The sequence below is a fragment of the Ovis aries genome, chromosome 5 (assembly GCF_016772045.2).
Source record: "Ovis aries strain OAR_USU_Benz2616 breed Rambouillet chromosome 5, ARS-UI_Ramb_v3.0, whole genome shotgun sequence".
Lineage (NCBI taxonomy): Eukaryota > Metazoa > Chordata > Mammalia > Artiodactyla > Bovidae > Ovis > Ovis aries.
In genome coordinates, this window is record NC_056058.1 from 16,489,559 (window position 1) to 16,517,181 (window position 27,623).

General features: G+C 45.3%; 1 protein-coding gene, 1 long non-coding RNA gene and 1 other non-coding gene across 4 annotated transcripts in view; 2 read left to right on the forward strand and 1 right to left on the reverse strand.

The window, feature by feature from the left end:
- The window catches only part of LOC101111547 (scaffold attachment factor B1), a 61,750-nt gene that overhangs the window by 28,274 nt on the left and 5,853 nt on the right, over positions 1 to 27,623 (reverse strand). Inside the window, 17 exon segments of the mRNA XM_060415544.1 lie at positions 1,773 to 1,815; positions 2,246 to 2,383; positions 3,474 to 3,704; positions 5,380 to 5,486; positions 7,308 to 7,396; positions 7,551 to 7,690; positions 7,996 to 8,078; positions 8,171 to 8,320; positions 10,036 to 10,130; positions 11,110 to 11,159; positions 11,582 to 11,951; positions 11,954 to 12,091; positions 13,039 to 13,066; positions 15,536 to 15,594; positions 19,059 to 19,263; positions 19,344 to 19,408; positions 27,490 to 27,574. Of these exon segments, the coding sequence (XP_060271527.1) occupies positions 1,773 to 1,815; positions 2,246 to 2,383; positions 3,474 to 3,704; positions 5,380 to 5,486; positions 7,308 to 7,396; positions 7,551 to 7,690; positions 7,996 to 8,078; positions 8,171 to 8,320; positions 10,036 to 10,130; positions 11,110 to 11,159; positions 11,582 to 11,951; positions 11,954 to 12,091; positions 13,039 to 13,066; positions 15,536 to 15,594; positions 19,059 to 19,263; positions 19,344 to 19,408; positions 27,490 to 27,574 (2,076 nt within the window).
- Positions 1,256 to 7,087, forward strand: LOC105615222 (uncharacterized). Of its 2 annotated transcripts, XR_003589370.3 has the most exons (3): positions 1,256 to 1,463; positions 1,825 to 1,902; positions 3,975 to 7,087. It is a non-coding gene; the product is annotated as an uncharacterized LOC105615222 (long non-coding RNA). The 2 variants fall into 2 exon arrangements; XR_006059882.2 differs by having other exon boundaries at positions 1,825 to 7,087.
- On the forward strand, positions 25,012 to 25,084 carry TRNAE-UUC (transfer RNA glutamic acid (anticodon UUC)). The gene has a single exon. It is a non-coding gene; the product is annotated as a tRNA-Glu (tRNA).

Genomic DNA, 27,623 nt, shown 5'->3' on the forward strand with positions numbered 1-27,623 from the left:
AGTCACGGAGACTGGCAGAATCCTTAGGTTCTTAAGTCTAACTGTAGGTTTCATTTCTGGTCTTTATTACAAACAGCACTTTCCCTACCAGGCTGAGCCCCCGAGCCCGTGCTGGCAAATCCCTAAGCCATTCCCCCAACCCCGCTCTCAATACCCTTTTGATACGGTTACTTCGTAAACTACCCCCCTATTCTCGGCTTCTAGGCCCTAACGGATCAAGCAGCATCTCTCGCCCCAGAGGAGGCCCCCGCATCCAACATACGCTCAGAAAATCGCCCGGCCTGGGTTCAAATCTCGACCTCCTCCCCCCGGCCGAGTGACCTTGGCCGAGTCCCCTGACTCCCCGGGCGGAGCGAGGATTTCAGGTTCCGCGTCCACTCTCAAAGATCGGGATGAAAGCAGCCTAAGGAAGCTCTAAAAAGCAGGGGCTGATGCGGTTAACACAAGCCCATGGCCGATGTCACCCGCCACCTCGAACTTCCCCCGTTCGCGTCGAGATTTTCTTGTTCTCGCCCCGATGCAGCGCCGGGGCCCGCTGGGGCTCGGCGATCCCGCTCGGGCCTCAGCGAAGCGGGGACAGGCCCGGGGCAGGCCGCAAACGGACCCCGAGGCCAGGAGACCCCCCGAAGCGGCCGCCGGGGTTCCCCGGCCCACCTCCCACACACCCCAGGGCCGCAGCTCTACCTTTCTAAGCCGTTCCATCAAAGCGCTCTTGTTGCCGCTCGAGTCCAGGTTCCGTTTTTTCAGCTCCGCCCGCAGATCGATCACCCTAAGGTCGGTGAGGCGCCGCGTCCCGGTCTCCGACGAGGCGGAGCTCAGAGCCGCTGCGCCCGCCGCACCAGAATCGCCTAAGCCGGACAGAGACTCCGCCATTCCAGGGACCCTGGCTCCGCCGACTACTTCACACAGAACCCGGCCGGGTTTACCTCGGCTTTCAGCACAAAATGGCGCCGCCTGCGAGGGAACCGCTCCGGCCGCCCCTGCGCGACTCGTTTCTGCGCAGGCGTATCCGGCGCGGGTTCGACGCTCCCGGCCGCGTCTGCCCATGCGCGGTGGCAGCCGTGGGAGGGACGCACGCCGGCGTACTACTTCTCGCCGGCCTCCCGCCGCGAACTGCCGAGACGCATGCGTACTGCGGGCACACGGCCTGTCGGCTGCGGCCTGGCGCCAGTGCTGTTAAGCTTGATCAGGGCGTCGCGAAGCGGGCGGGAGGAAGGGCGTGCCTTTTCCTCTCAGGCGGCGCCATTTTGTGCTCAGAGCCGCTACAGCCTCCGGCGGTGGGGAGTAGTTGCTGGAGACGAGACACCTAGGATGGTACTCTGGTAGGGGCCGCCGACTTAGGAATGGCCGCTTTCGTCTCGGAAATCGGGACGCGACGGCTTAGCGTCCTGCGGGCGGAGCTGAAGAAGCGGAACCTGGACACGGGCGGCAACAAGAGCGTCCTGATAGAACGGCTGCAGAAGGTGAGGCGGCCCGGGGCCCCGGGGTGGCGCCAGAGGCTGAGGAACTTCCTCGGCCCGAACTGTCAGGGACCGCGGGGCCGGGCTGTGAGACCAGGACTGACACCGCCCCGCGCTGTGCCTGGCGCCTCCTCTCCAGCCGGGGGCCTCAAAGCGCTGAAAGCCCATCGTAGTCGTAGGGGGGCCCCAGGACTGCTCCCAGGGCCGTATGACCTTCGACATACCGTCCCGTCCCTGGGCCTCAGTTTCCAGGAGGCATACACAGAATTGAAGAATTGACTGTACTGGCTACAATCACAGCTCCTAACTTACCTGTTCTTCTCTTTCTTCTATGATTGACCTTGAACCTTCTCTCCTGAAAAAGGGAATTCAAATAGAAACATAAGGAGAAAGACAGGGAGGCAGACCCCCGAATGGAAGACATTTCCCAAGTTGAACCCAGGTAATTCACAAACTGCTGGTTCGAGTGGGCGTGCAACCTAGAAGCCTAGAACCCAGGAGGGCCGCTGGAGTTTTTCGTCGTTAAGATTCAGCTTGGACCAAAAAAAGAATGAGCTAGGACTGGAATGTCCCTTTAGTCGGGTAGTCAAGGCTTAACCTTCTAATGAAGGGGGGGGGGGGGTTCCTTGGTTGGGAAGCTAACACCCACATACCTCAAGACCAAAAAAAACAAAAGGTAAATATTGAAAAAATTCAATAAAGACTTTGAAAATGGTCCAGGATTAAAAAAGAGAGAATGAACCAGGACAAAGACATGCATCAGGTGGGCAGGGTCAGTGGCTGACCTGTCAACTGAGTGATCAGGGTAGCAGCTCTGGTCCCTGTGATCAAAGTTGTGGAAGCAGTCCTGGTGGTCGAAGTCAGAATGGTAGCGCTCATCCAGGGCTGCCCGCTTAGCTTCTGGCCAGTAAACATCATCTCGCCTAGAGGGGAAGCAAGAAAGGACGTGCATTTCCCCCTCCTAGTGGACGACCTCTGTGGAAGCTGCTAAACTAAACCCTCAACTGTCCAACTGCCCCATCACTTCACAGAACGAGAACTATGTCCCTAGAAGCCATTCTCTGCCACTTGAGTTGCGAGTGCCTGGAAGGGTGATATGGGATGTGACTGAAGGGCTCTAGTCTCTTACCCAATATGCCCAAGTTCCCCACAGAGAAGTTCAGGTCTCCTTACAGAAGGGGATCAGAGAAGTGGGTGTCAGATCCCCTCTGGGAACTGCTCACAGCCACAAGCGTCAGCCAATCTACTAGGTCAGTTGCCCCATGCAGACCTGACCCAGGAAACACCCAGTGCAGAGGACTAGTAGCATTTGAGAAGTACCTGTTCAAAAACAGTCTATGATCTTAACAAACTCCCATTGATATTTTGTAAAATGCACAAAAATCCTAAGACATCTTAAAAATCCTTTACAGAAGTCTCAATGTTATATTACACAGGGACAGATTAAAATGAACAAACACACCATGCAGTCTCCCCCAAGTCACCATACATGTGGAAAAGCTCTCATAGGATCAATCCTAGGATTATTGCCCCAAACTCCTCACAGCAAGGTCTGAAACAGGCCTTTCACTGGTGGTTAGTGTTTTAGTATTTGTATGTCACAACAATATGTCTGGGGAATTAAAATCAACCTCATTAATAGAATGAACCAACACAAATCACTGCAATGATTTCAAAGTATGCCCAGGAGGTACATTTTGGTCCCTGATCACCTGACCAGCACCCTGTGTTATGTGCTCCTGTGGGGGTCTGAACTTCTTCGGGGGGGCTGGGGGGACAGCCTGTACTGGGACTAGAACCTAATGATTTAATAGGCACAACTTTCACCATTTCTCCATCAACCTCAAACCATCTCAGGTTTCCAAATAAAGTACAGAGTATCAAGTTGAGCTGTAGCAAATACTCGTGCTTTTTAAATAAAAAGCCCGTGTTAACAAGGCTCTGAGGAGCAAGGCACAGTTCTAAATGCCACGGGACACCTAAGAGGCGGCAGCGAGGTGCAGTGTGGCTTACCGCCCGTCGTCATAGGGCCTCCGCTCCTGCTCATAGTGTAGTTCTTGCTGGCGCCGCCGCAGGAGCTCCACGCGCATGCGCTTGCGCTCCAGCCGCTCCCGCTCCATGCGCTCCCTCTCCAGGAGGCGTCTCTGGAAAGCCAGCCTCTCACGGGCGAATAGCAGCTCCTCGTGCTCCTGCCGCTCCAGCTCTGCCTGTGCGTACTGCTCTCGATCACCGAGCTCTCGCACCCTGCAGGCGAAGAGTAGAGGCTGCAAGGGCCCATGAGCTGCAGCACTGCGGGCAGCGCCCCTGAGTGGGATCGGGACCGGGGTGGGGGGGTGCTGGTACACGTGGCAACAAGCAATGGCCAACCGCTGGTGGAGGCAGGGTGTGCGGGACCCCCTTCAGGCGAGGGACATTTGAGTCCTTTTGCAGGTGACACTGATGGTGCCCATCACAGTTCTCCTGACTGTGCACAGCTGCCAGGTGATCTGTTCATCCTCTTTTTTGTGTTTACAGATGCAGAATTGTACCAGCAGGAATGTCTAATACTTCCTTGCTTTATTATGTGGCTGACTTGCTTCAGGTACCATGGCCTGAACCCCATACATCACCATCTGTTCAGGTGCACTATGCTTTTGGGAAGGAGCCCGTTGAGTGGGGCGGCACATGTGGGGGTCCACATGACTACTTGCAGATGTCAGCTTTCTGGCTGTTTCCTAGCCTCAGGGACATGGCTGCTCCGCCCCCAGTGTCTTCCACACAGGTTCAGGTTGGGGGGCTGTGGTGCTCCTAGGTCTGGGACACTCTCCAGGCTGTCGTGCTCCTGGACATGCCTCTCCCACCATCACAAGCACTGTCTCCCCTACTGTAATTCCCATTAAACCCACAGGTGGAAAACCAGTCTCACCGCACTTTTCACCTGCATGTTCCTGATCCCTGGTAAGGCTGAAAAGCCCCTTCTGTCATTCTTGCTATCAGATTAATTTCTGCTTATTTATTTCAAATCATCTTTACTCCCATCTGTCACACATCTCTGGACCTTCTCTTTGGTCTCTCAGTGCACTGAAGTGAAATTTAAATTTAGTCTCCACCATTATAAGCTGTCAGTCCTTTCAAAAGCTCAAGTTCATAAATTCACTTACTTTTTCGTCATGTGGATAGCTTTAATTTTGTGCGCAGCCAGCAGTTTATGTTGACACTGTGTCAGTGATGTAAGCCAGCCACATGACCTGAAGCCATTCTGGGGAGAGACTGTCCTTGTCTCACTATGGAAAATGTCACTTTTATCACATTAAGTCCCCACATGCACCCTGATCTATTTGCCAATTACATCATTTCTAGTGAACTATTTGCCAGTTTCTTTAACAAAACAGCATTTTTTCTTTGCTTGTTGCCTTTGCTTGTTCAAGAGAAAATTCTGTATCATGCCCCCTTTCTCACTCTTCTTTTACTAGAATTTTTACTAATGGTTTTAATTTTTTTTGACAGAAAACGTTAACTGTTGCTCAATATAATTGATACGATTTCTGTTTAGTTTTTTTAACTTATGAGGATCTTGTATTGGGCTTATTGAAGGGTGGGACCTCTCAGTTTTCTAACTGGGTCTGTGCCACTGTTTTTCCCTATTGACGGGTTCTGCAGCAAACTTGGTATGTTGTGTTAATTAGCTCCAGGGAGGCATTCCATCTCCTTGTCATTGCTACCTCCCAGAATCTTGAGAATATCTACCTGAGAAGATAGTTTGAAAAAAAGTCACAGGAAGAAAGCCAGTGCACAGGACGTCTGTGAAGATAAAGCCAAGGAGCAAAGGTTTAAAGCAACATTCCACCCTCCAGGACTTGAAAAAAATCCTCCCAGGATACAGTTATCACCAGTCTAGGGCAACACCCAAACCAGCCATCATTCCTAGATCCTGACTCACCTGCATGGCTCTGATTCTCTAGACTTCTTCGATTCTTTGACTTTATCAAAGGAACCAACAGACTGCTTTTCTATGCTGCCCGATTTTCGATCCTGACTCTTGGACACCTGGTTTACCAAGAAGCATTGAATAGTTAAGGTAGGAAGAAGTCAAATGTGTCCTGGCCTAAGCATACAAGATCAGAAATGAAGCTGAAGAGTGAATGAAACCACCAGGTTAACACTGTGTTCTCTCCAGAGAACCTCACCTTGGCTCACTAAAATCCAGAGTCACAGACTAATTACCATTTAATTCTAAAGTGGGACCCATCGAGTACTTTCAGTAGTCAACACACAAAACAGGATTTTCTCAGAAACAATCCATAAATTAAAAACAAACTTCCTTTCACTTTGTCTTTTCCATTCAAAACACATTTTTTAATATTAAACACGCAGTGATGCCCAATTGAGGAGGCCACTACTGTCATGTCTAAGGACTGCTGAGTGCATTCATTTTTGAGGTCCTTCTTAGCCCTTGAATGTACATTTCCATTTTGCCACTTTACATCATTTATTATAAAGTAGGTAAAGAATTTGCCTGCAATTCAGGAGACCTGGGTGGAAATGCAGCTTCCCAGGTGTCTCAGTGGTAAACTGCCTGCCAATGCAGTAGACGTAGATTCCATCCCCGGGTCGGGAAGGTCCCCTGGAAAGGAAATGGCACCCCACTCCAGTATTCTTGCCTGGAGAATCCCATGGACACAGGAGCCTGGTGGGATACAACCCATGATGTCCCAAACAGTCAGACATGACTTAGGAAAAAAAGAACAACAAGGGGGAAAACACTGACACAGTAAAACAGTGGTAGAACAGTGCAATAATGAAATGCCATAACAGAACTCTCAGCTTGTAACTGGTCCATAACATTCATGAGCTTAAATGGCTGGTCATCTGGCCAGCACAGGTTAACATGGCAGGCCTGAGGCTAGTGGTGGGAACCTTGGCATTCAGAGTACCCTAGTCAACAGTACACTGGCAAAGGTGGCTCACTGTGCCCTGACCACGCAAACGATGGTTTGTGCTGAACAACTGTTTTCCTTCTGGGAGTCAGGAGAGGGTACGTATGTGACCAGCCCCAGTAAGCCTGGGAACTGAGGCTGTTAACGGGGCTCCCTGGGCAGAAGCATGACTTGTGCTGCTGCACGGTCCCTGCTTGGGGAGCTTTGCGGGAAGGAGACCACAGGGAGCCAGGAGAGTTCCCTCCAGACTCTGGGGCTTTCCCCACCTGCCTGGCTGTGTGACCTCCCTGCATCACTGGAGCCAACCTTAGGTGTTAACTACAACTATGTGCTGGGCCCAGTGGGACCCTGAGTGGCCCTGGAAATGTGGGCAGTCTTGGGGACCTGGGCCCACATCCATCCTAGTTGTAAGGCTGTCAAGAGTTGAATTATGAACATCCAGAGCTGCCCGTGACCCTAAAACAGCAGGCAGAGTGAAGTGGTAAGAGCCTAAGGTGGGCACTCTGTGGATTCTGTGGCTCTATGGAGCGTCTGCACGGAGACAATGCACAGAATGAGTAAAATGGAGACTGGGCAGAGGCAGCCGGAAGGCCGGCTCTGCCAAGTGTGGGTTACAAATGCACAATGGAGAGCTGCTGAAACCTGAGGCCAGCAACGAACATGGACTTCTGTGCCCAGATGCAGGCAAATAAAGCCAATCACACCCATAAATGAATTTCGAAAGGTTTTTTTTGTTTGTTTTAAAAAGGGCAGTAATTCTTACCAAAACTATGAAGGAAAGCCTTTAAACTTTCTCAATTTTAAAGTTCAAAAAACCCTTCCATTTTCAGAAGACTGACAAGCTTTTCTCAAATTAAGCTCACGAATCCCCTAAAACACACAGAGAACTGTCAAAGGAAATAAATAACCCAGGCAGGGAAAGAATACTCACTCGCTCTTTGGATCCCAACGTTTTGACACTGATAACAGGCACACCTTTAGATTTATCCATCACCACAGTCCGCTCAGTTCCTCGGCTTCCTGTAGGAAGAGAGGAGTCAGGTAAGAAGGGACACCTCGTACTGAGGGAAAAGTACTCAACTTCAAGGAAAACAAATGTAGTTTGTGTTGCCCATTAACCACACCAGCCAGGAACAGAAGCCAGGGTGCAATCTCACACCCACTGGTCAGCTACCTGACTTTGTGGCTCGAGAGCGCTCCGAAGAGCCAGGTTTCTGATCGTCCTGGTCTTCACTCTTCTCTCCACTCCCGTCTTCACCCTTTTTAGCGTCATCTTTCCTGTCAGCCTTCTCTTCCCTCTTGAGGTTGGCAGATCTATAAATGGCATGCAGATACAGATATGTGTGAGATGAAACACTGAGGGAACAACCCAGCGAAGACTCCCGCAGTGAGCACCGAGTGAGGATGGGGCTGCCTCGGAGGCATCCACAGGACGGAGAACATGCAGCCTAGGAGAGGAACTTGAGACACCTCTGAGGACTGGCGGGAAAATCCTCCAGCAAGTGCACAGAAGGCAAGGGGGTGAAAGCCTCACAGCCTTTCCCACCCATGGAAAAGTGAGGAACAAGACATCAAGAGAAAGGTCATCTTGGCCATAATCCCCTCGAGAAGACTCATACCTGTCAGTACTGCTGGATTTTTCTTTTTTCGTCTCCCCTTCTCTTCTCTCAGAAGTTTTCTTCCCAGCAGGTTCATTTATCACCTGGGAAAGAGAATCAGGTAAAAAAGAATCAGTTGGGAGTATTAACTGATTTTGTAACATGGTCACATCCCAGGAAGAAAATGGCCCCTTACTTTTTCTACTGAGATCATCTTCCCATGGAGCTCTGTTTTGTGCAGGTTGTTGATGCATTTTGTGGCCTCTTCCACTGTGGACATGGTAACGAAGCCGTAGCAGCGTGCACCAGGACTCCGGGCATTGGTCACAACTTTGGCGCCCACCACCTTGAAGGAAAACACACATGTACATCTCAAACACAAAGACCCCACACAGACCCCAACTGTGGTTCCTGCTAGTTCACCCCACTCCTCAGAGACAATGAGAACAGGTGGAGAACGTGGTACATAAAGGCTGGGGAGGGTAATGCTGTGGCCTGAGTGCTCCTACTCCATCCTGGCTGTTTCTCTAGAGAACGAAGATGACAGCAAGGTGGAGAGAGGAGTGAAGCTGAAGGTCGTGTCCTGTCAGAATTCCGTTAATAATGTACACCTTGAAAGGAATGTTTCTGAATATGCAGTCAGTCAGGTGGACAGTGAAGTAGGAAGACACACCTACAGAAGGAGAGGGACACAGGACAGGTTTACAAAGAGTACTCTGGAATGCAGAGCCCACCCTACTCACAAAACAAAATTTAAGGAGATGTTTAAGGTGCTACAGATACATCCTAGATGCTAGATGTACATGCTAGATGCAAGTTAACTGGCCCAATCAAGCAGCAAGCTAATGCTGGGGACACCCTTTAATGGCAGCAGGCCCACAGCTCAGAAGAGGTCCCACTGAAGCTAGGAGCAGTGGCTGGTATTCGTCTTCATTTTGCCACATGGAGTTTTAGCCCCAAAGGAATGCTTCCAAGGGGCCTGGTGCCCTATTCAAGCTGCAATAAACCTGCAGTATACCCAAGACACTGCAGGTTCCAGACGGAAACTTCCTTGCAGAGAGCAGATGTCTGCTCTGATGGCCACTGCAGAATCAAGAGATGGGCCCTACGGAGTTACAGAGGCCAGGGTTTCATGAGTGTCTATAAGAAGCAAGTTTAATTTTAAGTTTTAAGTCAAGTTTAGTTTTCCTTGTTAGTTCCTCAGCATAAACAGCCAAGGTAAACGATGTTGGTTTTCTCCATTATCATTTTTTAATCCTGGGAATGAAGCCCCAAGGCCTGTGCTAAGTCTGACTTGTCAAAAACTGATTGAGGTTAGGATGCAGCAGCTTATCTGCAGAAGAGTCCAAGAAGCACTGGAAGGAAGGAGGAGGTGGAAAAAGGAGGAAGGAAAGGCAGCACTCAATATGTATGTGTGTGTGTGTTGGGGGGGCTGGCCACCTGGGCATCATGCCCACCCTTTTCATGCCAACGGAGAGAGGCAGACAAGCAGGTGTGGCAGAATAGACACAGGCAGAGGTAGCCAGGATGGGGTGAAAACAGGGAGCAAAGACAGCGCTCCTGCAACTCTGTGAGCCCCACGTATGGAAATGAGGCTCCGATGGGACCAGCAACTTGTCCTGGTGTGGCAGAGCTGGGGCCTAAGCCTGTCCATAGGGGTAGGGTCCACAGGCCTTGTTCATAAAATTTCTCTACAGCTTCACAGTGTTCTGTAATCACCACCATCTCAGAAGAATGCAGACTGTACCTCTGCCCAGAACTCCCCACGCCACAATCTTCCCTCCCTGGATTTAAGGCTGGAAGCCAGAGAAACGGACTCAGGAAACTATCAAACCACTTGGTGGCTTGGGGGCCAGGGAAGCATGAGAAATACAAAGTGGATGTGGGCTCTGGGAACTCCCGCTGGCCTCACATCTCTTTGAGTAGGGGTGGACCCACCACAGGCCTACACACCTGCGAGTTCAAAGAACCGCAAGGTGTTCCAAGTTCTCATTACCAGGGACAAGGATCTGCCACAGAGGCCATACTGCATGAGCTCACAGCCTCCTCCCCTGGTCTTACCTTCCCATATTTGCTGAAAAGATTCTTCAAATCTGCAGCTCTGGTGGTAGAAGAAAGTCCACTAACCCAGAAATTCCTTCCACAACTGCTACGACCTATTTTAAAAGAAAACTGAAAGTGAAGTCGCTCAGTCATCTCTGACTCTTTGCGACCCATGGACTATAGCCCACCAAGCTCCTCCGTCCATGGGATTCTCCAGGCAAGAATACTGGAGTGGGTTGCCATTTCCTTCTCCAGGGGATTGTCCTGACCCAGGGATCAAACCCAGGTCTCCCACATTGCAGGCAGATGCTTTAACCTCTGCACCACCAGGTTCAGGTCAAAAACAAGATGCAGACAAAATCCTGAGTCTTAAGTATCTTAGAGTCATTCTAAACCAGATACTCCCTACTTGCTCTAGAGGCCAGCAGTACAGAGAAGGCTGGGGCTGGAGGCCGGCCTGCTGTCCTGACATGAGTTCTAGAGCTGCCCACGGGCTGGACAGAACTGATGGCAATGTCCCTTTCTACGACTTGTCAGGACCCACTGGGCCTGTGGCTGGGGTAGCCATCAGCTACCAGATGGTATCACCCATCTCAGTCAGGTGACTTTGGAACATAAGACAGGAGCTGTCACTGTGGAGTCTGAGATACATCCTCTCCCCAGTTTCTGGCCTTCTTTGAACACCGATTAAGGATGCGTCTGGAGCAGCCAGCAAAACTACTTCTCAATCAGCAAATTAATAAAGGGCTCTGGTGTTGATAAATCTGCATACCAGGGACCCACCAAACCCCAGTATCTGAAAACTCAAAAGCATTTTCTCATCTGCATGTGTCACTGTGTCCAAGAAGGTCACAAATCAGAGGGAAAGTCTGGATGGAGGAGCTGAAAGGACTATGGCAAAGTCAAGTGTCCAAATCAAATTGAAGTGACAGTTCCGCCCTGCAACCCAGAACCCGCAGGGTGAGGAAGCAGGTGGCTAGAGTGGAGAAAGGCTTTGAGACAGGCTCACAGGCCGGTGAGGTAGAAATGGGTGTGTGATGGCTAGAGCCAACTAGAACCATCGCTCCCAGGGGTGCCACCCTGCTGACTTACCCTTCTCCTCTTTGGAAAGCTTTTTTGTATCCGAGTCATCTTCGACAGAACTAGAGACAAAAGACAATGTCACTCCAGAAGGAAGACGCAGAGAGGAAACTAACTCAAAATTATAAAATATGTGCTGAGGTTGCATACCTACCCGAAATTTAGTTCTGAAAAAAATGATACCCCTACAAACGTGTATTGGAAATCTGACCTAACCATAAGATTTCAGACCCACAGGAGTTAATTAATTCTGCTGGGCTAAAGATAATTAGGAAGAATTAAAGAAAACAACCATGATAGGTTGAGAAAAGAAAAAAGATTATGTAATCAGCTTAAAATAAACAAAGAGAAATCAAACATTCTTTAGAGGTAAACTACAATTGCATCAGTCTGGCTGGCCAATTGCAGAAAAACAGCTCATGTGTGTCATTAAACGACCAATGAAAAGGAGATAGCGTCTGGTCTAAAACTGAGAAAAACAAACCTCATTTTCTGATCAGCGCCCTCACTGGCTGAGGACTCTTTAGGAGCCGGAGGGACTTCATTACAAGCTTCAAAAGCAAACTTCTTCACGTCTTCTTTGCTATCCCCGGGGTCCGGGCTTGAGGCTTCCGGGGGCGCTTCCGCGGCCTCCTCGCTACAGGCTTCCGTGTGCTCTGAGGCTTTACTACTCTGCTCAATTGGCTTCTCTAGCCCTACAGGCTCACAGTCCATCCTCTCGTCATCGCCTGTCTGCTCCACGGGCTCCCTTTTCACTACCGCTAACAGGGTGTCTGCCTTGCTCGACTGAGCGTGTGCTGTTGACTCGTTGGCCAAATCTAAATCACCCTCCTCCGGATGGGCGCTGTCAAAAGGTCCTCTTCCTCCGCAAGTTTTCTGTCTGGCCCCACGCTACTTGTTTCCTGTGCAAATGGCTGCTCCAGCTCGGAACCTTCTTCTTTTACTGGCTCAGATTTACAAGTTTCCCCCAAAATGTCGAGTATTTTCTCATTTTCTACGGATTTAACAGGAATAGAATGGCACAAGGTTTAATTACCAGGGAAATAAAGCAATCACAAATGCGGAACTGGCACGGCGGCCACACTAACACGAAGAGAACTGCTAGCTACACAGAGATTGGAAAACCCGCGGGTACACACACTTAACACTGGTTACACTACCTGCACTCCGACCGACTATAGAGTAAGCCTCTATGCTACATGGAAGAGAAATGCATCCCAGAGACTTATTTAACCCCCAACACCTTCTGGCTGATTCTTGACAGTCTTCATTCTGTCGGCGTGTATATATGCCTCTTCCAAATTTAGCTTCCAAAGTCCAAGTTGCTTAACTCAATGTATCACCATTCACTGAACAGAGCTCAATTTCCAAATTTCTTTGAATTTCTTTTAACAGAACAGTCCGACATGAAAACCAGAATCTCTTCCATCGGTGCTCTGAGATATTTGTAGTCCAGAAAGTGAATAGTATTTGTTTGGAATTCTCATGAAGAAACCTTTTCTTCTTCTGGAATCCAGTTATGTCTCAATGCTTTAAAATGTTATCTCCCTACCACTGCCCGCACTGCCTGAATTAAAAACCACAAAATTAACACACTGCCCAATATCACAAGATCTGCTTTGTGGGGTACAGATGTATTGGCTTTGAGAGGCATCCAAACTCTCTATATCTGTTTAAGTGCTGTGTTCATTTAAAAAGGCATGAGATAGACTCGTCTCACCCAATACGCTTTACAAAATGAGAAATCAGCCACTTTCACAGATCTGGTGATAATGGCTGGGTTTCCAATCTCTATGATCCTGGTATGTTCTGGATCGTAAACCTTTAAAACAATGTGTACTACAGTAAGGTAACTTTTTAAAATTAAAGATTCCAAATTAGAGAAGGTGGATAGTTAGAATGACTCTAAACCCTGATGCTAAGTTTTTCATTTAACAGTACCTGGCTCCAAGGACGGTTCTTCAATTTCCTGCAACAAAAAACATAAATCAAATTGTGTCAGATTGACGAAACCTAGAATTTATTCATACCCTCAAGTGTAGTAACTTAAGAAGGGAATTTTTAAAAACACAGACAAGGAGCCTCACAAATGCAACAGGTGGAGGAACCTGCTTTTACCAGGCAAGAGCCTACAGGAGAGCTGCCACCCTACTTCATCCACCTTAGCCCCAGGCCCCACGTCCTAGGCTGATCTCAGGGGGATTGCTGTTCATCATTACTCTCATTTGCTTCTGCACTTCCCAGCACCTGGCAACAGTATCATGTTTAATGGTGATGAACCCATCACATGCTTGTCTGTCCTTCTAACATATGCCTAGAGAATCGTGCTTTCATTTTTTCTATATTGAGTTTCTAAAAGAATGCCTGACACATATTAGGAAATCGTTTTTCACATAATTAACATAGCATTTGTTTCCAAAAACTCAAATGAGGGAGGGAAAGAAGGCACAGGTGGCTTGACCCCTGTTCTTACTTTGCACAGTGGTCTTACCATCCCTGCTCACTTGGTCAGTCAGAGCCCTACAGTACCACACATGCCTCCTGATCTCTTCCAACCACCCACCACCAGGCTAGCTCCAATTCCTCAACAACCCCCAGGAACCCCTGTGAAGTCACACCATTGCTACTCCTCACCAACTGAGTTTGGTTTTACTACCCCTATTCCACCTCCCTGCTAAACAGGCTCATCTGCACCTCTTTCCAAAGCAGGCCAAGTCCTACACGTGCCTCAGCATTTAGTGCATGAACCACCTCCTCACAGAGAGGCTGCCCAACTACAGGAAGGAATTTTCTCTCAGTGTAGAATGTGGTTCCTGGAACCTACATTCCCTCTGCATAAGTGACAATACTCTGGAACTCTAGCACACATTGCTAAGCACTGTCTAGGTTCCAGGCAGAAATTCCACCTTAGATACACATATTAACCAATCACCACACAGCCCTAGCAGGATGGTTCTATTAGTATCATCCTTCTTTTCCCAGATTAGGAGCCAGGCACACTGCGGTTGACAAATTCACTCAAGGACACACAGCAGAGCCAAGATCTGAGCAATGAGTGTGAGAATTGAGTCTGTATCAGTTAGGCCTCTACCTATCGTTCTGTTTACACAGGGAGGGTGGCAACCAACCTTTCTCCTCATGCATCTGAGGCAGCACAAGTTACATGCACATGAATGGTTTGCACAGTCCATTGGGCACTGACCTGCCATTCTTGGGAGCCCTAGGAAATGGGCCATTTTCATAACAGTTTCATTTGTAATCAATTTTTTTTTCCATTTCATGCTGGGAATTAAAGATTCTACACTGAAGGAAACAACCATTTAAGGCAGAATGATTCTCTTAACTTTCCCTAGACGGAAATGTATACATTCCCATTGTCTCTGAGAGGGGCTATGTGTATTGTTCCGATCAGACAATATACACAGGAGTCTCTGAACTGAGGAGACATTCAAGAAAATGACAAGCCCCACTCCTCCTTTCCTTCCTGAGCCAGGTTGTGTCAGTTGAGGAGACATCAACTCTGGAGAGACATCAACCGGGTTTTACCAAGATTTCTTGACATTTGCACCCTCCTTGAGGCTGGCTTCTGGATCACTAATAACACACCTGGCCCCCGCCTGGCAGAAGTGAATGAAGATCTTGTCTGAAAGATAGTTTCCAATTAATCAGCACAGGTGACATTATTTAAACAAAAAACAAGGACTGGAATAAGCTGACTATATTTACGTTTCCTCACAAAACTTTCTCCTGGAAATCAGATCCTCAGGTTTATTCCAACAGTTTATACCTACAAAGGCTGACAGAAAAAGTAAAAGGAAACTCAAGATCCACATTTATGCAAACTACACCTGAAAGTCAGTGCACATCTCATTTGTTCTCATCTAACATTTAACTTTTACACAGGTGGCAGTCAGATAGCCAAGATGCTATAGTCATCAAGAGAAATCTTTCTGAGAAGAAGTTTCCAAACGGAGAACCAGAAACCCTGAGAATCCACCTTTCCCAGCTGTGATGTCAGTGTTGGGCCTTCCTCACCCTCCTGCACCTTCATCTGAGCCCCATTCATCTCTCCTGGGGAGGGGTGCCTCCCCTTGCAGTCTCATTTCTCACCTAAGAGTATTCCTGTTGCAGAGGAGGCCCTCCAGGACAGATCCCACAGGCTGTCCTCCTAGCCATCATATTAACAAGAGTCTCCCAAATGGCCTGGGTCTTAACTGCACGGATCCACAGTGCTGGTGGGGGAGCCAAGATGACAAGCCCTTTTTACTAACACATTTTATTCGGGGAAAGTTGAAAGCAAAGCCCCCTCTTCAGAGGCCAAAAAAGGAAACAGACCTTCCGGTGACTTTTAGTTGGGACTGCCGTATGATATCGGCAGTAGTCTCCAAAAACTGTAGTCTAACCTTTGATTCTAAAATTATTGAGACATACAACTTACCTGTAATACAGTGAAGTCAGGTGATAAAGTGTCTAAATTGTTTATACTTTCTTTGTCCTCTACCTGTAAAACAAACGGAGAACAAAACTCATGACATCAATAATAAGGTAACGTAACAGGACATCTATACAATGAAAAGTTACAGCCATGAAAAGTCACTTAAGGTGACATTCTAAACACAGAGCACGAATCAAAACAGCATTACATTGTGATTCCACCTCAACTGAGAGAAATGTTGTACACAAACATATACCTGCAGATAGTCTAGGAGACCCACTTAATTGGTATCAGTGGGGGTTCTCAAGACACAAGTCAAACAAAGAAAAACAATAGTCTAAGTCAAGCAAAAAAGTACAGCTGGGTAGTACATACGTTCTCCCAGTAGAACGGAACACTAGGGCTGGGGCTGCTCTTCCAGGAACAATGTGTAGAATCACGTTGCAGAGGGTGTTCTTGGACTTCATGGCCAACATGACTTCCCGAAGCCTGGATGCCTCCACTGCTGGGACTGCTGCCCCTGGGGCGGCTAGGGCCCGCGTGGGAATGGCATCTCTGGGACCCCTGCCTCCTAGCATCATCAACTTTTAAACTGAAATGTGGGGACAGGAGCACAGGACTGGCAAAGCCCAGGTGACCCATCACTGCCCCACCTGCAGGGGAAGAATCACTGGTATGCCGAGTTTCTATTCTTAGAGCTGGGCTCTGACCAGTGAGGCAAGGGATTCCTCAACACAGAAAGGGGGTTCATAAAATCATTGTTGTGTGACCCAATAAATTAGACTGTTTGCTATAAAGTCCAGAATGTTAGTTTATTTTGGGAGGGGAGGATATTTTTCAAATATTTTCTGAGCATGTACTATTTCACCTTTACATGACTACGACCTTGCACCACTCCTTCCTTCCCCTGACACAATCATCTCAGGACATTCTATGCATGCTCCTAAGAGCATGGACACACACTCGTGTCAAAGACCATCTCCCCTTCTTCTACCTGATTAACAGCACATTATTCTGGTTCCTGCCTTACTTTTGCATCCTTCTTGGAGATTATCATTTTAGTTCACACAAAGAAGCTTAGTTCACTGATATGGTATACAGGAGTAGTCACTGTATTACTGGAAGTCATAATAAATGTCTTAGTAATAGTAGCAAAAACCCTACTGTGTTTGCTATACACTAGGCACTGCTCTAAACCGAGGTCAAGGGCCAGATAGTAAATATTTTAGGCTTTGTAAGCCAGACAGAGATCAAACTGCCAAGATCTGCTGGATCATGGAAAAAGCAAGTGAGTTCCAGAAAAACATCTATTTCTGCTTTATTGACTATGCCAAAGCCTTTGACTGTGTGGATCACAATGAACTGTGGAAAATTCTGAAAGAGATGGGAATACCAGACCACCTGACCTGCCTCTTGAGAAATCTGTATACAGGTCAGGAAACAACAGTTAGAACTGGACTTGGAACAACAGACTGGTTCCAAATAGGAAAAGGAGTACGTCAAGGCTGTATATTGTCACCCTGCTTATTTAACTTCTATGCAGAGTACATCATGAGAAACACTGGGCTGGACGAAGCACAAGCTGGAATCAAGATTGCCGGGAGAAATATCAATAACCCCAAATATGCAGATGACACCACCCTTATGGCAGAAAGTGAAGAGGAACTAAAAAGCCTCTTGATGAAAGTGAAAGAGGAGAGTGAAAAAGTTGGCTTAAAGCTCAACATTCAGAAAACGAAGATAATGGCATCTGGTCCCATCACTTCATGGGAAATAGATGGGAAAACAGTGGAAACAGTGTCAGATTTTATTTTTGGGGGCTCCAAAATCACTGCAGATGGTGACTGCAGCCATGAAATTAAAAGACACTTACTCCTTGGAAGAAAAGTTATGACCAACCTAGATAGCATATTCAAAAGCAGAGACATTACTTTGCCAACAAAGGTCCGTCTAGTCAAGGCTATGGTTTTTCCAGTGGTCATGTATGGATGTGAAAGTTGGACTGTGAAGAAAGCTGAGCGCCAAAGAATTGATGCTTTTGAACTGTGGTGTTGGAGAAGACTCTCGAGAGTTCCTTGGTCTCCAAGGAGATCCAACCAGTCCATTCTGAAGGAAATCAGCCCTGGGATTTCTTTGGAGGGAATGATGCTGAAGCTGAAACTCCAGTACTTTGGGCACCTCATGCGAAGAGTTGACTCTTTGGAAAAGACTCTGATGCTGGGAGGCATTGGGGGCAGGAGGAGAAGGGGACGACAGAGGATGAGATGGCTGGATGGCATCACTGACTCGATGGAGGTGAGTCTGAGTGAACTCCGGGAATTGGTGATTGACAGCGAGGCCTGGCGTGCTGCGATTCATGGGGTCGCAAAGAGTCAGACACGACTGAGCGACTGAACTGAACTGAAGCCAGACAGTCTCTGTCATAACTACTCTACTCTGCTATTGTTCTCAGAAGTCAGCCATAGACAACTGTCACAAATAAGTGTGGCTGTGTTCCAATAACTCTTTGGCCAGCTTGATGACTTCTGCTTTAAGTTACCAATAAACATTCATCTAATTAGACTTCCTCAAACCTATTTTTGCAAATGAGGTTCAGAAAAGTTAAGTGAATTATCCAAGGTCACATAGCAAGTTAAGTGACCAACCTCTAGTCAATGCTGTTACCGCTTAAACAACTGGTTCCACTAAACCACAGATATTTAACCTTTACTGACAGACATTTAGGAGCTTTCAGGCTTTTGTTACTGAATATATTATTTTCTAATCACAAGGAATAAAACAGCCTTAAAGAAGTAGTCACTAGGAAGGGTTTCACAGTCTCATGTTTTTGGTGTTCCTTCTTAGGAAGCTAGTGACTGAGACTCATCAAAACAACTGCATACCCTCCCTATCTGTGTCCAAATAACCTGCACCACCACCCCGCCCCCGCGCCCCGCCAAAGCCATTCAAAGATGACAACCTGCTACTGTGAAGGGTACTGAGGATAAGTTCCAAAAGAAATGCAAACACATTTCAAGGAATCCGATATGTGGATGGATGGACTGGAGGATCACATGGTCTCTTTCCTCCCCTAGCACTCATGAGACACTCCGTAAAAGAACTGAGGAGGCTATGAAAATGAGGTGCCACCTAGGACCAACCCTTAGAAATTTCTACAAAGAAGTCTCCTAGTTTCTATTTTTCATTGTCTTTTCTGTCTACCTGAGAAATATTCATCCTCATGGAAATAACATAATCCACTAAATTAACAGGTCTGACAAATGTGGTGTATGAATTGTATATGTAGCTCAATGCTACACTATTCAAATGGAGAGCAGATACAATTACTCCTCACAAGACACCATTTTTCAATGAAGCAAAGTGTGCTTTTCAAACTCATCTAATTTTTTACATGTGAATGGATGAGTCAAACATGTACTGAAATGGCATTAAAAGAACATAATTCCAAATATAAAGCTTATCATCTGTTAGGCTATTTGAGGAATTATTACATCTAGGATATATCCTGGAGACCCTGCCAAGGTACCTACAGCATGTTCTTGAAGTTGCTCTGGAAACTCTTGCATCTCCCGCTCTACTAGCTCTCTACTGTCAGACAGGGACTCCTGGAGGTTATCCTCATCTTCCACACAGTCTGCAATGCTCCCATTATCTATCTCTGCTTCATCCAACACACTGATATCCATCATGTCGATGACCTGTAAGTTCTCCAAACTGGTCTCAACATCCTCCTGTGACAAAGAAAAATACTAGCATTAGATGATGGTCATTGGTCCATGCATGGAGCTGATCACTGATGAGGTTCACATACCTGTCCATCCCCAGAATTTTCCTCTAGCCCATTATCTTCCAAACCCTCTTCTTCTGGTTTGCGGCCTGAAGGAATAATTTATGGCATGAGATCAATGATATGCATTTTCCAGAAGTGACAACTTTCATTTTTATATGCCTTAAGCACTGAAGAAAGATGACAACCTGAAACACCCGTGGCTCTTCTCCATTTACAAACACAGTAATCCCAGAATGGTAGGGCCAATCTACCCCCTAGTAGAAGTTGTTGTTGTTTAGTTGCTAAGTCGTGTCTGACTCTTTAGCACCCCATGGACTACAGCATGCCAGTCTCCCCTGTCCTTCACTGTCTCCTGGAGTCTGTTCAAATTCACATCCACTGAGTCAGTGATGCTATCTAACCATCTCATCCTCTGCCACCCTCTTTTCCTCTTCACCTCAATCTTTACCAAATCAGTCATTTCCAATGAGTCGGCTCAGCGCATCAGGTGACCAAAATATTAGAGCTGGCACTGGAACTATTAGAAGTGGTTCTGTTCTTATCAACTGGAAGTTTGAGGAGCTGGAAATGGACTTTTAATAAGGTGGAGGCAACCAGACCTTTTCCAGGCCTGCCCTTCGTGTTAAGTGGCTTTGGTTATGGGGAGAAAAGTATCTCATACAAACGTGCTGCTGTGGGGAATTCTCTGGCACTCCAGTGGTTAGCATTCTGTGCTTTCACTGCCTATCGTTCAGGTTCAAAACCTGGTCAGGGAACTAAGATCCCACAAGCTGCATGGCAAAAAACAAACAAAACCAAAACAAACAAAAAACACACAAAAATTTAAAAAAAGAAAATAACAAAATCACAAAGTGTTGCTTTTTAGTTAAGGAATGTGAAATGTGTTTTCCCAGAGGCAATCACAAAGAAAGAAAACACAGAAAAGCAAAAAGAAAGTAAAAGCCTTTCAGAATTTTACCATCTAGAGTGAGCAGTGGAGCTGTCATACAGTGGGGCATGGATATGTTCCCATACTGTGCTACGTACATACACATACACTGGTTTTGAAAATGGTACAGCCATTTTATAATCTTTGCACTTAGTATTTTCTGAACAGGTTTCTGTATTCTTTCATAGCATTATATGGAGATATCATCATTTCCCCTCAAAGTGAAGATCAATTTTTAAGGTCACTAAGTATTTTTCAAGTAATATAAAAGTACTAGACATTAATCCACCTATATTTAATGATTAATCTTAAATGTACACAGAATGTGTAAAATGTGGCGGGGGAAAGAGAGGGAGTGAAAAAACCCAACCCTAATCATTTATACCATAATTTATACTTGAGAATTTTCTTACACTACACTTGATTTTTCCATATTCTATATTTCACTCATGTTTTCAGAAATATTTTATTTAGGAACACGGGGAATTGTGACACTAATACTAGTATACAATACATTATGTGTAAATAGTCTTGGTGCCTGGCTGGGAATCTCAGCACCACTATATAATATTTCTATGGCAAAACGCACCTTAAACTTTCAAAAATATCTGGACCTCAACCCAGTGGTCTTTATAAAGATGCTAGGAGGATACACCAGCAACATTTCCATAGACTCGTACCATTCTAGAATAGGCACATTGGCTTTTGCCCAATTCCACTGAGTTACTAGGAAAAATCTAAGTAGACTACCAGAAACTTGCCACCTTTTCTACTGCCTTTCTCCCCTTCACAAGAAAGGCAGCAGGTTTTCATCAGGCAGATCCAGGTCTCACTACAAGCAGTACACACAGGTACACTGCAGCCTGAAGCCCTTTCAGCGGAGAATTCTCCAGGTAAGAAATGCCCTAACAAGCAATGTCAAGAGAATGTGCTGTGCTAAGAACATCCACTCTTCAATATGGAAAGCACACCCCCATCGGGAGGCTAACCAACAATCACTATTTAGGAAAGATACCCTGCTTTCCAAAGATGAAAAACAATGTATCTCAATGAATCCAAAATTAATGTGAATGAGAAATATCACTGTGGCAAAAAATAAAGCAACTGTTTTTGGTACTAAGAGAAAACGCACCCCTCAAATTCTTCCTCCAAAGAGTAAAAAGGCCTCCCACATTCACAATCTCCAAACCACAGGACTGCATGTTTTTTGTCTCCATAACCTTCTCTCAGCCACAACCTTCTCTTCCGCTGGGATTAAACCCCAGTACCCTGTGTGGCTGGCTGGATGTGGGCAGGTAAATATTTTTCAAAATTTGTTTGATTTACACAAATATATTCATACATACAACTCAGCAGTGGCCACAGGACTGGAAAAGGTCAGTTTTCATTCCAATCCCAAAGAAAGGCAATGCCAAAGAATGCTCAAACTACCGCACAATTGCACTCATTTCACATGCTAGCAAAGTAATGCTCAAAATTCTCCAAGCCAGGCTTCAGCAATACGTGAACTGTTAACTTTCAGATGTTCAACCTGGTTTTAGAAAAGGCAGAGGAACCAGAAATCAAATTGCCAACATCCGCTGGGTCATTGAAAAAGCAAGAGAGTTCCAGAAAAACATCTATTTCTGCTTTATTGGCTATGCCAAAGCCTTTGACTGTGTGGATCACAATAAACTGTGGAAAACTCTAAAAAGAGATAGGAATACCAGACCACCTGACCTGCCTCTTGAGAAATCTGTATGCAGGTCAGGAAGCAACAGTTAGAACTGGACATGGAACAGCAGACTGGTTCCAAATAGGAAAAGGAGTACGTCAAGGCTGTATATTGTCACCCTGCTTATTTAACTTCTATGCAGAATACATCATGAGAAACGCTGGACTGGAAGAAACACAAGCTGGAATCAAGATTGTTGGGAGAAATATCAATAACCTCAGATATGCAGATGACACCACCCTTATGGCAGAAAGTGAAGAGGAACTAAAAGCCTCTTGATGAAAGTGAAAGAGGAGAGTGAAAAAGTTGGCTTAAAGCTCAACATTCAGAAAACGAAAATCATGGCATCCGGTCCCATCGCTTCATGGGAAATAGATGGGAAACAGTGGAAACAGTGTCAGACTGTATTTTTTTGGACTCCAAAATCACTGCAGATGGTGACTGCAGCCATGAAATTAAAAGACACTTACTCTTCGGAAGAAAAGTTATGACCAACCTAGATAGCATATTCAAAAGCAGAGACATTACTTTGCCAAAAACGGTCTGTCTAGTCAAGGCTATGGTTTTTCCTGTGGTCATGTATGGATGTGAGAGTTGGACTGTGAAGAAGGTAGAGCACCGAAGAATTGATGCTTTTGAACTGTGGTGTTGGAGAAGACTCTTGAGAGTTCCTTGGTCTCCAAGGAGATCCAACCAGTCCATTCTAAAGGAGATCAGCCCTGGGATTTCTTTGGAAAGAATGATGCTAAAGCTGAAACTCCAGTACTTTGGGCACCTCATTCGAAGAGTTGACTCTTTGGAAAAGACTCTGATGCTGGGAGGCATTGGGGGCAGGAGGAGAAGGGGACAACAGAGGATGAGATGGCTGGATGACATCACTGACTGGATGGACGTGCGTCTGAGTGAACTCCGGGAGTTGGTGATGGACAGGGAGGCCTGGCGTGTTGCAATTCATGGGGTCACAAAGACTAGCAAACAGTATTATATCAATATTACTTTCTTGATCTTGATAACTACATATATAGTTATGCAATGTTCTTGTTTTTAGAAAATACTATAGTGTAGGGACAAAAGGGCACACGTACTTGTAACTTATTCTCAAGTAGTTCAGCAGAAAAGGAAAACTATATATATTACACTTGTTTTATCCTTTCTTTCTCCCTCCATCCCTCTCTTCTGTCCTCCCTCTCTCTGTTGAGAAAGAAAAGGTTAAAACAAATGTAAAAATGACATCTGGGGAATCTGGGTGAGGATTTATGAGAATTTCTTGTATTAGTCTTACATCATTTCTAAGCATGAAATTATGTCTCCTAAAAAAAGATATACTGTACATTCATGTTCAAATTCTTTTGTGGATCTACACTTTCATTTATTTTGGCTAATGATAGAGGAGCTGAATAATTTGGGTTTTATTAACATTTTAGATGAATTTTTAATTTTGTATGTGCCAATTTTTCTCCCAAAATAGCTGTATCATTTTACATATTCTACAGCAGTAGGTGGAAGTAGGTATGGAAGTTTGTTTTTCTATATCTTCTAAACAGTTGTTTTCTAGTATTTCAAATCACTTTAATTTTCATTTCTTTGTTAGCTAATGATAAGCAATTTTTGATGTGGTCATTGGCCATTTATTTATATTTTCTTGTGAAGAATCTATTCAAAATTTTGCCAATTATTAAAATGTATTTGATAGTTATTTTCAAAAAAGAAAGAAGAGATATCATGTCAAAAGAAACAAAAACAACCCAATAACCCAGTGGCTTAGAGGTAAAGAATCCGCCTGCAATGCAGGAGATGTAAGAGATGTGGGTTTGATCCCTGAGTCAGGAAGACACCCTGGACACGGCAACCCACTTCAGTAATCCTGCCTGGAGGATCCCAAGAACAGAGGAGCCTGGCAGGCTGCAGTCCACGGGGTCACAAAGAGTCGAACACAAGTGAAGCGACTTAGCATGCATGCTTGCAACACACAATCCGGTAATAGTTTTAAAAACAAACATGCTAACTTTGCTCTTCTAGTTAAATTACTCTGTTGCTAATTACTTTAAAAGAGTCTAAAAGAGCTGAACAAAGTACTGGTGTAAAACTACTTTGGAGGAATGCTGAAATTACCTGAGTTATGCTTTCTAGGCTGCCTGCCAGTGCAGGAGATTGGGGTTTTTGATCCCTGGGTGGGGAAGATCCCCTGGAGAAGAGAATGGCTACCTACTCCAGTATTCTTGCCTGGGAAATCCCATGGACAGAGAAGCCTGGCCAGCCACAGTCCATGGGGTTGTACTGATCAACTAACACTTCCACTTTTCATGGTTTCCAGGATTCTGATTAAAACAACCAAATTTCAAACAATTTTGAATTTGTTCAAACAGGGCAGGAAAAAAAAACACCTCTATTTTCAGCTAAAACCTTAACTGCAAAATATAATTACTCCAAGCTAAGACACCAGACACAAAAGAGTTTGTACTGGAAATTCTGTGGCAGTCCTGTAGTTAGAATTACATGTTCTCACTACTGAGGGCTTGGGTTCAATCCCTGGTCAGGGAACTAAGATTCCCACAAGTGGCATGCACCTGCCTAACTTTATATTGAATGGTTCTAGATGAAGTTTTAAAACAGGCAAAACTAATCTATGGTCAAAGTAATCACTTTTTTTCCCCCTGAGGGACAGGTAGGTAGTATGATTGATTGGGCAAGGGCATAAGAAATTTAATAGAAATCCCATATTGGAACTTCTCTGGTGGTCCAGGGGCTAACATGCCACGCTCCCAATGCAAGGTCAGTCGTTGGTCAGATAACTAGATCCTACATGCTGCAACTAAGACCGGTACAGTCAAATAAATACATTATATATATATATATTTTTTAATCCATATTTTGATCCGTACTTACTTCATTCACATCACATGCAAAGATAAATTCCAAACAAACTCAACATAAAACAATAAATATTACTCCATAATGCAGACTTTTTAAAAAGCAATTTAAAGCAAAGGACAGTCTTTCAATATACAAGAAAAAATCTAGGAGCCTGGACAGCTCCTAAAATAGGAGCCTGGATAGCTCAGTAGGTAGAGTATCAGACTTTCAATCTGAGGGTCCAGGGTTCAAGTGTCTGTTCAGGTGTGCTGTTCTCTACTGTGGGGCTTCCCTGATAGCTCAGTTGGTAAAGAATCCACCTGCAATGCAGGAGAGCCCAGTTCAATTCCTGGGTCGGGAAGATCCACTGGAGAAGGGATAGGCTACCCATTCCAGTATTCTTGTGTTTCCCTTGTGGCTCAGCTGGTAAAGAATCACCTGCCATGAGGGAGACCTGGGCTTGATCCCTGGGTTGGGAAGATGCCCTGGAGAAGGGAAAGGCTACCCACTCCAGTATTCTGGCCTAGAGAATTCCATGGACTGTATGGAGCCGCAAAGAGTTGGACACGACTGAGCAACTTTCATAAAATCTAGAAACCATATATGTTGACTGCATTGCCTGTATTAAAGACTAAAATTTTAAAGACCAAAACACCACAAAGTAGTTAAATCAAATAACAAACTGGGAAGAAACAATTGTGACATTTTATAGAGAGAAAGCACTATCAAAAGTCAGTAAGACTAACAACCCAGCAGAAAAATAGGCAACAGGCATGAAAAAGTAATTCAGAAAATAAAGGCAGTCAATTATCAGAAACTGTTTAACCTGTGAAGAAATAGAAATAAAAACTTTAGCTGTGGAGAAATTCATACAATGAGATATTTTTCTTCTATATATGAGGCAACATTAAAAAGACATAATATTCAGCATTAAGTGAGAATTTAAAGAAACAGGCACCCTCTGCCATTCCCTGATGGTGCTGGTTATTAACCAGTACAGCCTGTTGGAGAACTATTTGTTAAGAACTATTTTTAAAATAAAATGCACACATTTTTTGACCCAAAAATTCTAGTTCTCTAGTTAACAAAAACATATTCTTTCAGCAGAGGTAATTCTGGTTCACGGCCATGCTGAAAACTGGAACAAATAGTCTAGTAATAAGACTGAGGAACTCAATTGTGGTACAATCATACAAAGAAAGATTATTCACTGTTTAAAAAAATGAGGTTTTTATTTTCAGCACTATTGAAAATGCCCTTTACAGGCTAAGTAAAAAAAGTAAAGAATACTGTGTGCAGTAGGAACAATTTTTTAAGGAAAGACAAAGGTACACAGGTTTGTGAACATTCTTCTGTATTTGTTTTTAGGTGACTTTAGACACACAGAAGTCTGGGAAAATATGCCCATAATCTTAACAATGGATTGCCTCCTTTATTTAATGCCTATCTGTCTTCCTGAAAACTTTTAACACAAGGATTTCTTTTTTGTTAGAGAAAAAGAAAGCAAAAAAGGAGCTTCACAGCCTCTATTTCTTCCCTGCCCCATAACAGTCTATCTGTTGAATTTTTTCCCCTTAATTTATTTTTAATTGAAGGATAATTACAATATTGTGCTGTCTATTGATTTTTTAAGTACTCTGCTTTGGAAAAAACACTGACTTGGGCAAATTGAAAAATGCATGATGAACTGTGGAACACAGTGATTTCATTGTGATTTCAAAGTGAGGTCACTGACTGCTCTTCTCCCAGAGCTAATACACCACACAACCTGGTTGACAATGGTGCTTGCCTCTCAGACATTTCACACCCAGGTCTTCACCACTGGCCAGGTGAAAGTATTTCATTTTGTTTTGGGGCCTGAGCAACAAAACCTCCAATTACCTAGAGAACTTTCAGGATAGCCCAAATGCCCAGTTTTAGCTGATTCTTTCCTAAAACAGTAATTGGATGTCACTGAATTCAATTAGGAAGTAATTCATGAGCAAATACTAAGTAGGAAAACAAGGAAGACACAGCTTCTGTCCTCAACAACCTGAAATTCAGTCCAGAGCAGTGCAGAGGACCTAAGGAGAGAAGATTTGCTATTGGTGAGATCAGAAGTTGTCTCCTGATGAACTAGGACTCAAATGCAGACAGATGAGGAGTGGGTGGAGTAAACCACATGTCTGGGACCTGACTGCAGGTCAGGTATGTAACAGAGGAAGGAAGGTGGTGGGGGCAGAAGCGGGAAGGGGCCATCCGGGGCAATGGTGAGGGTCATTAATGCCATGTGGAATCTGGCTTTTATGCGGTACGAAGTTTTTGAAAGCAGCATCTGTAAAAGTGACGACTCTGTTTTGGCCAGGCAGTATTTAAAAGGCAAGTTATTTTCCACAAGTCAGAGCAATAGGTCTGAGACTCAAGTAATCCTAAACACTCTCTACCTCAAGAAGGTTAACACTCTGGATAAGCAACAGCTGCTGAGAAACCTACAGAAGAAAATAAGTAAAGGTGTCAGTACCTCTTCTGTGCTGAGACTTCCCAAATCCCATGGAAACAAAAACACACTGGAGAGATCTTGAAAGAAAATGCACACCTTCATTCAAGGTCCATCAAAGATTCACAGGGCAGTCCACAGGCACATTAGCAGAGGAAGCCAGTTTGAAAGAAGTTCCTAACATCACCCTCCATACCTTTGCTGGATCTCTTTGGAGTCTTCTTATTTCCTTCAGAGGTAATTTCAATTTCATCAGGATTACCTCCCTCATCTTCAATTGCCTAAAGGGAAGGGAAAAGAAAAGTTCACCCAAAAAGGCAGCACAAAAGA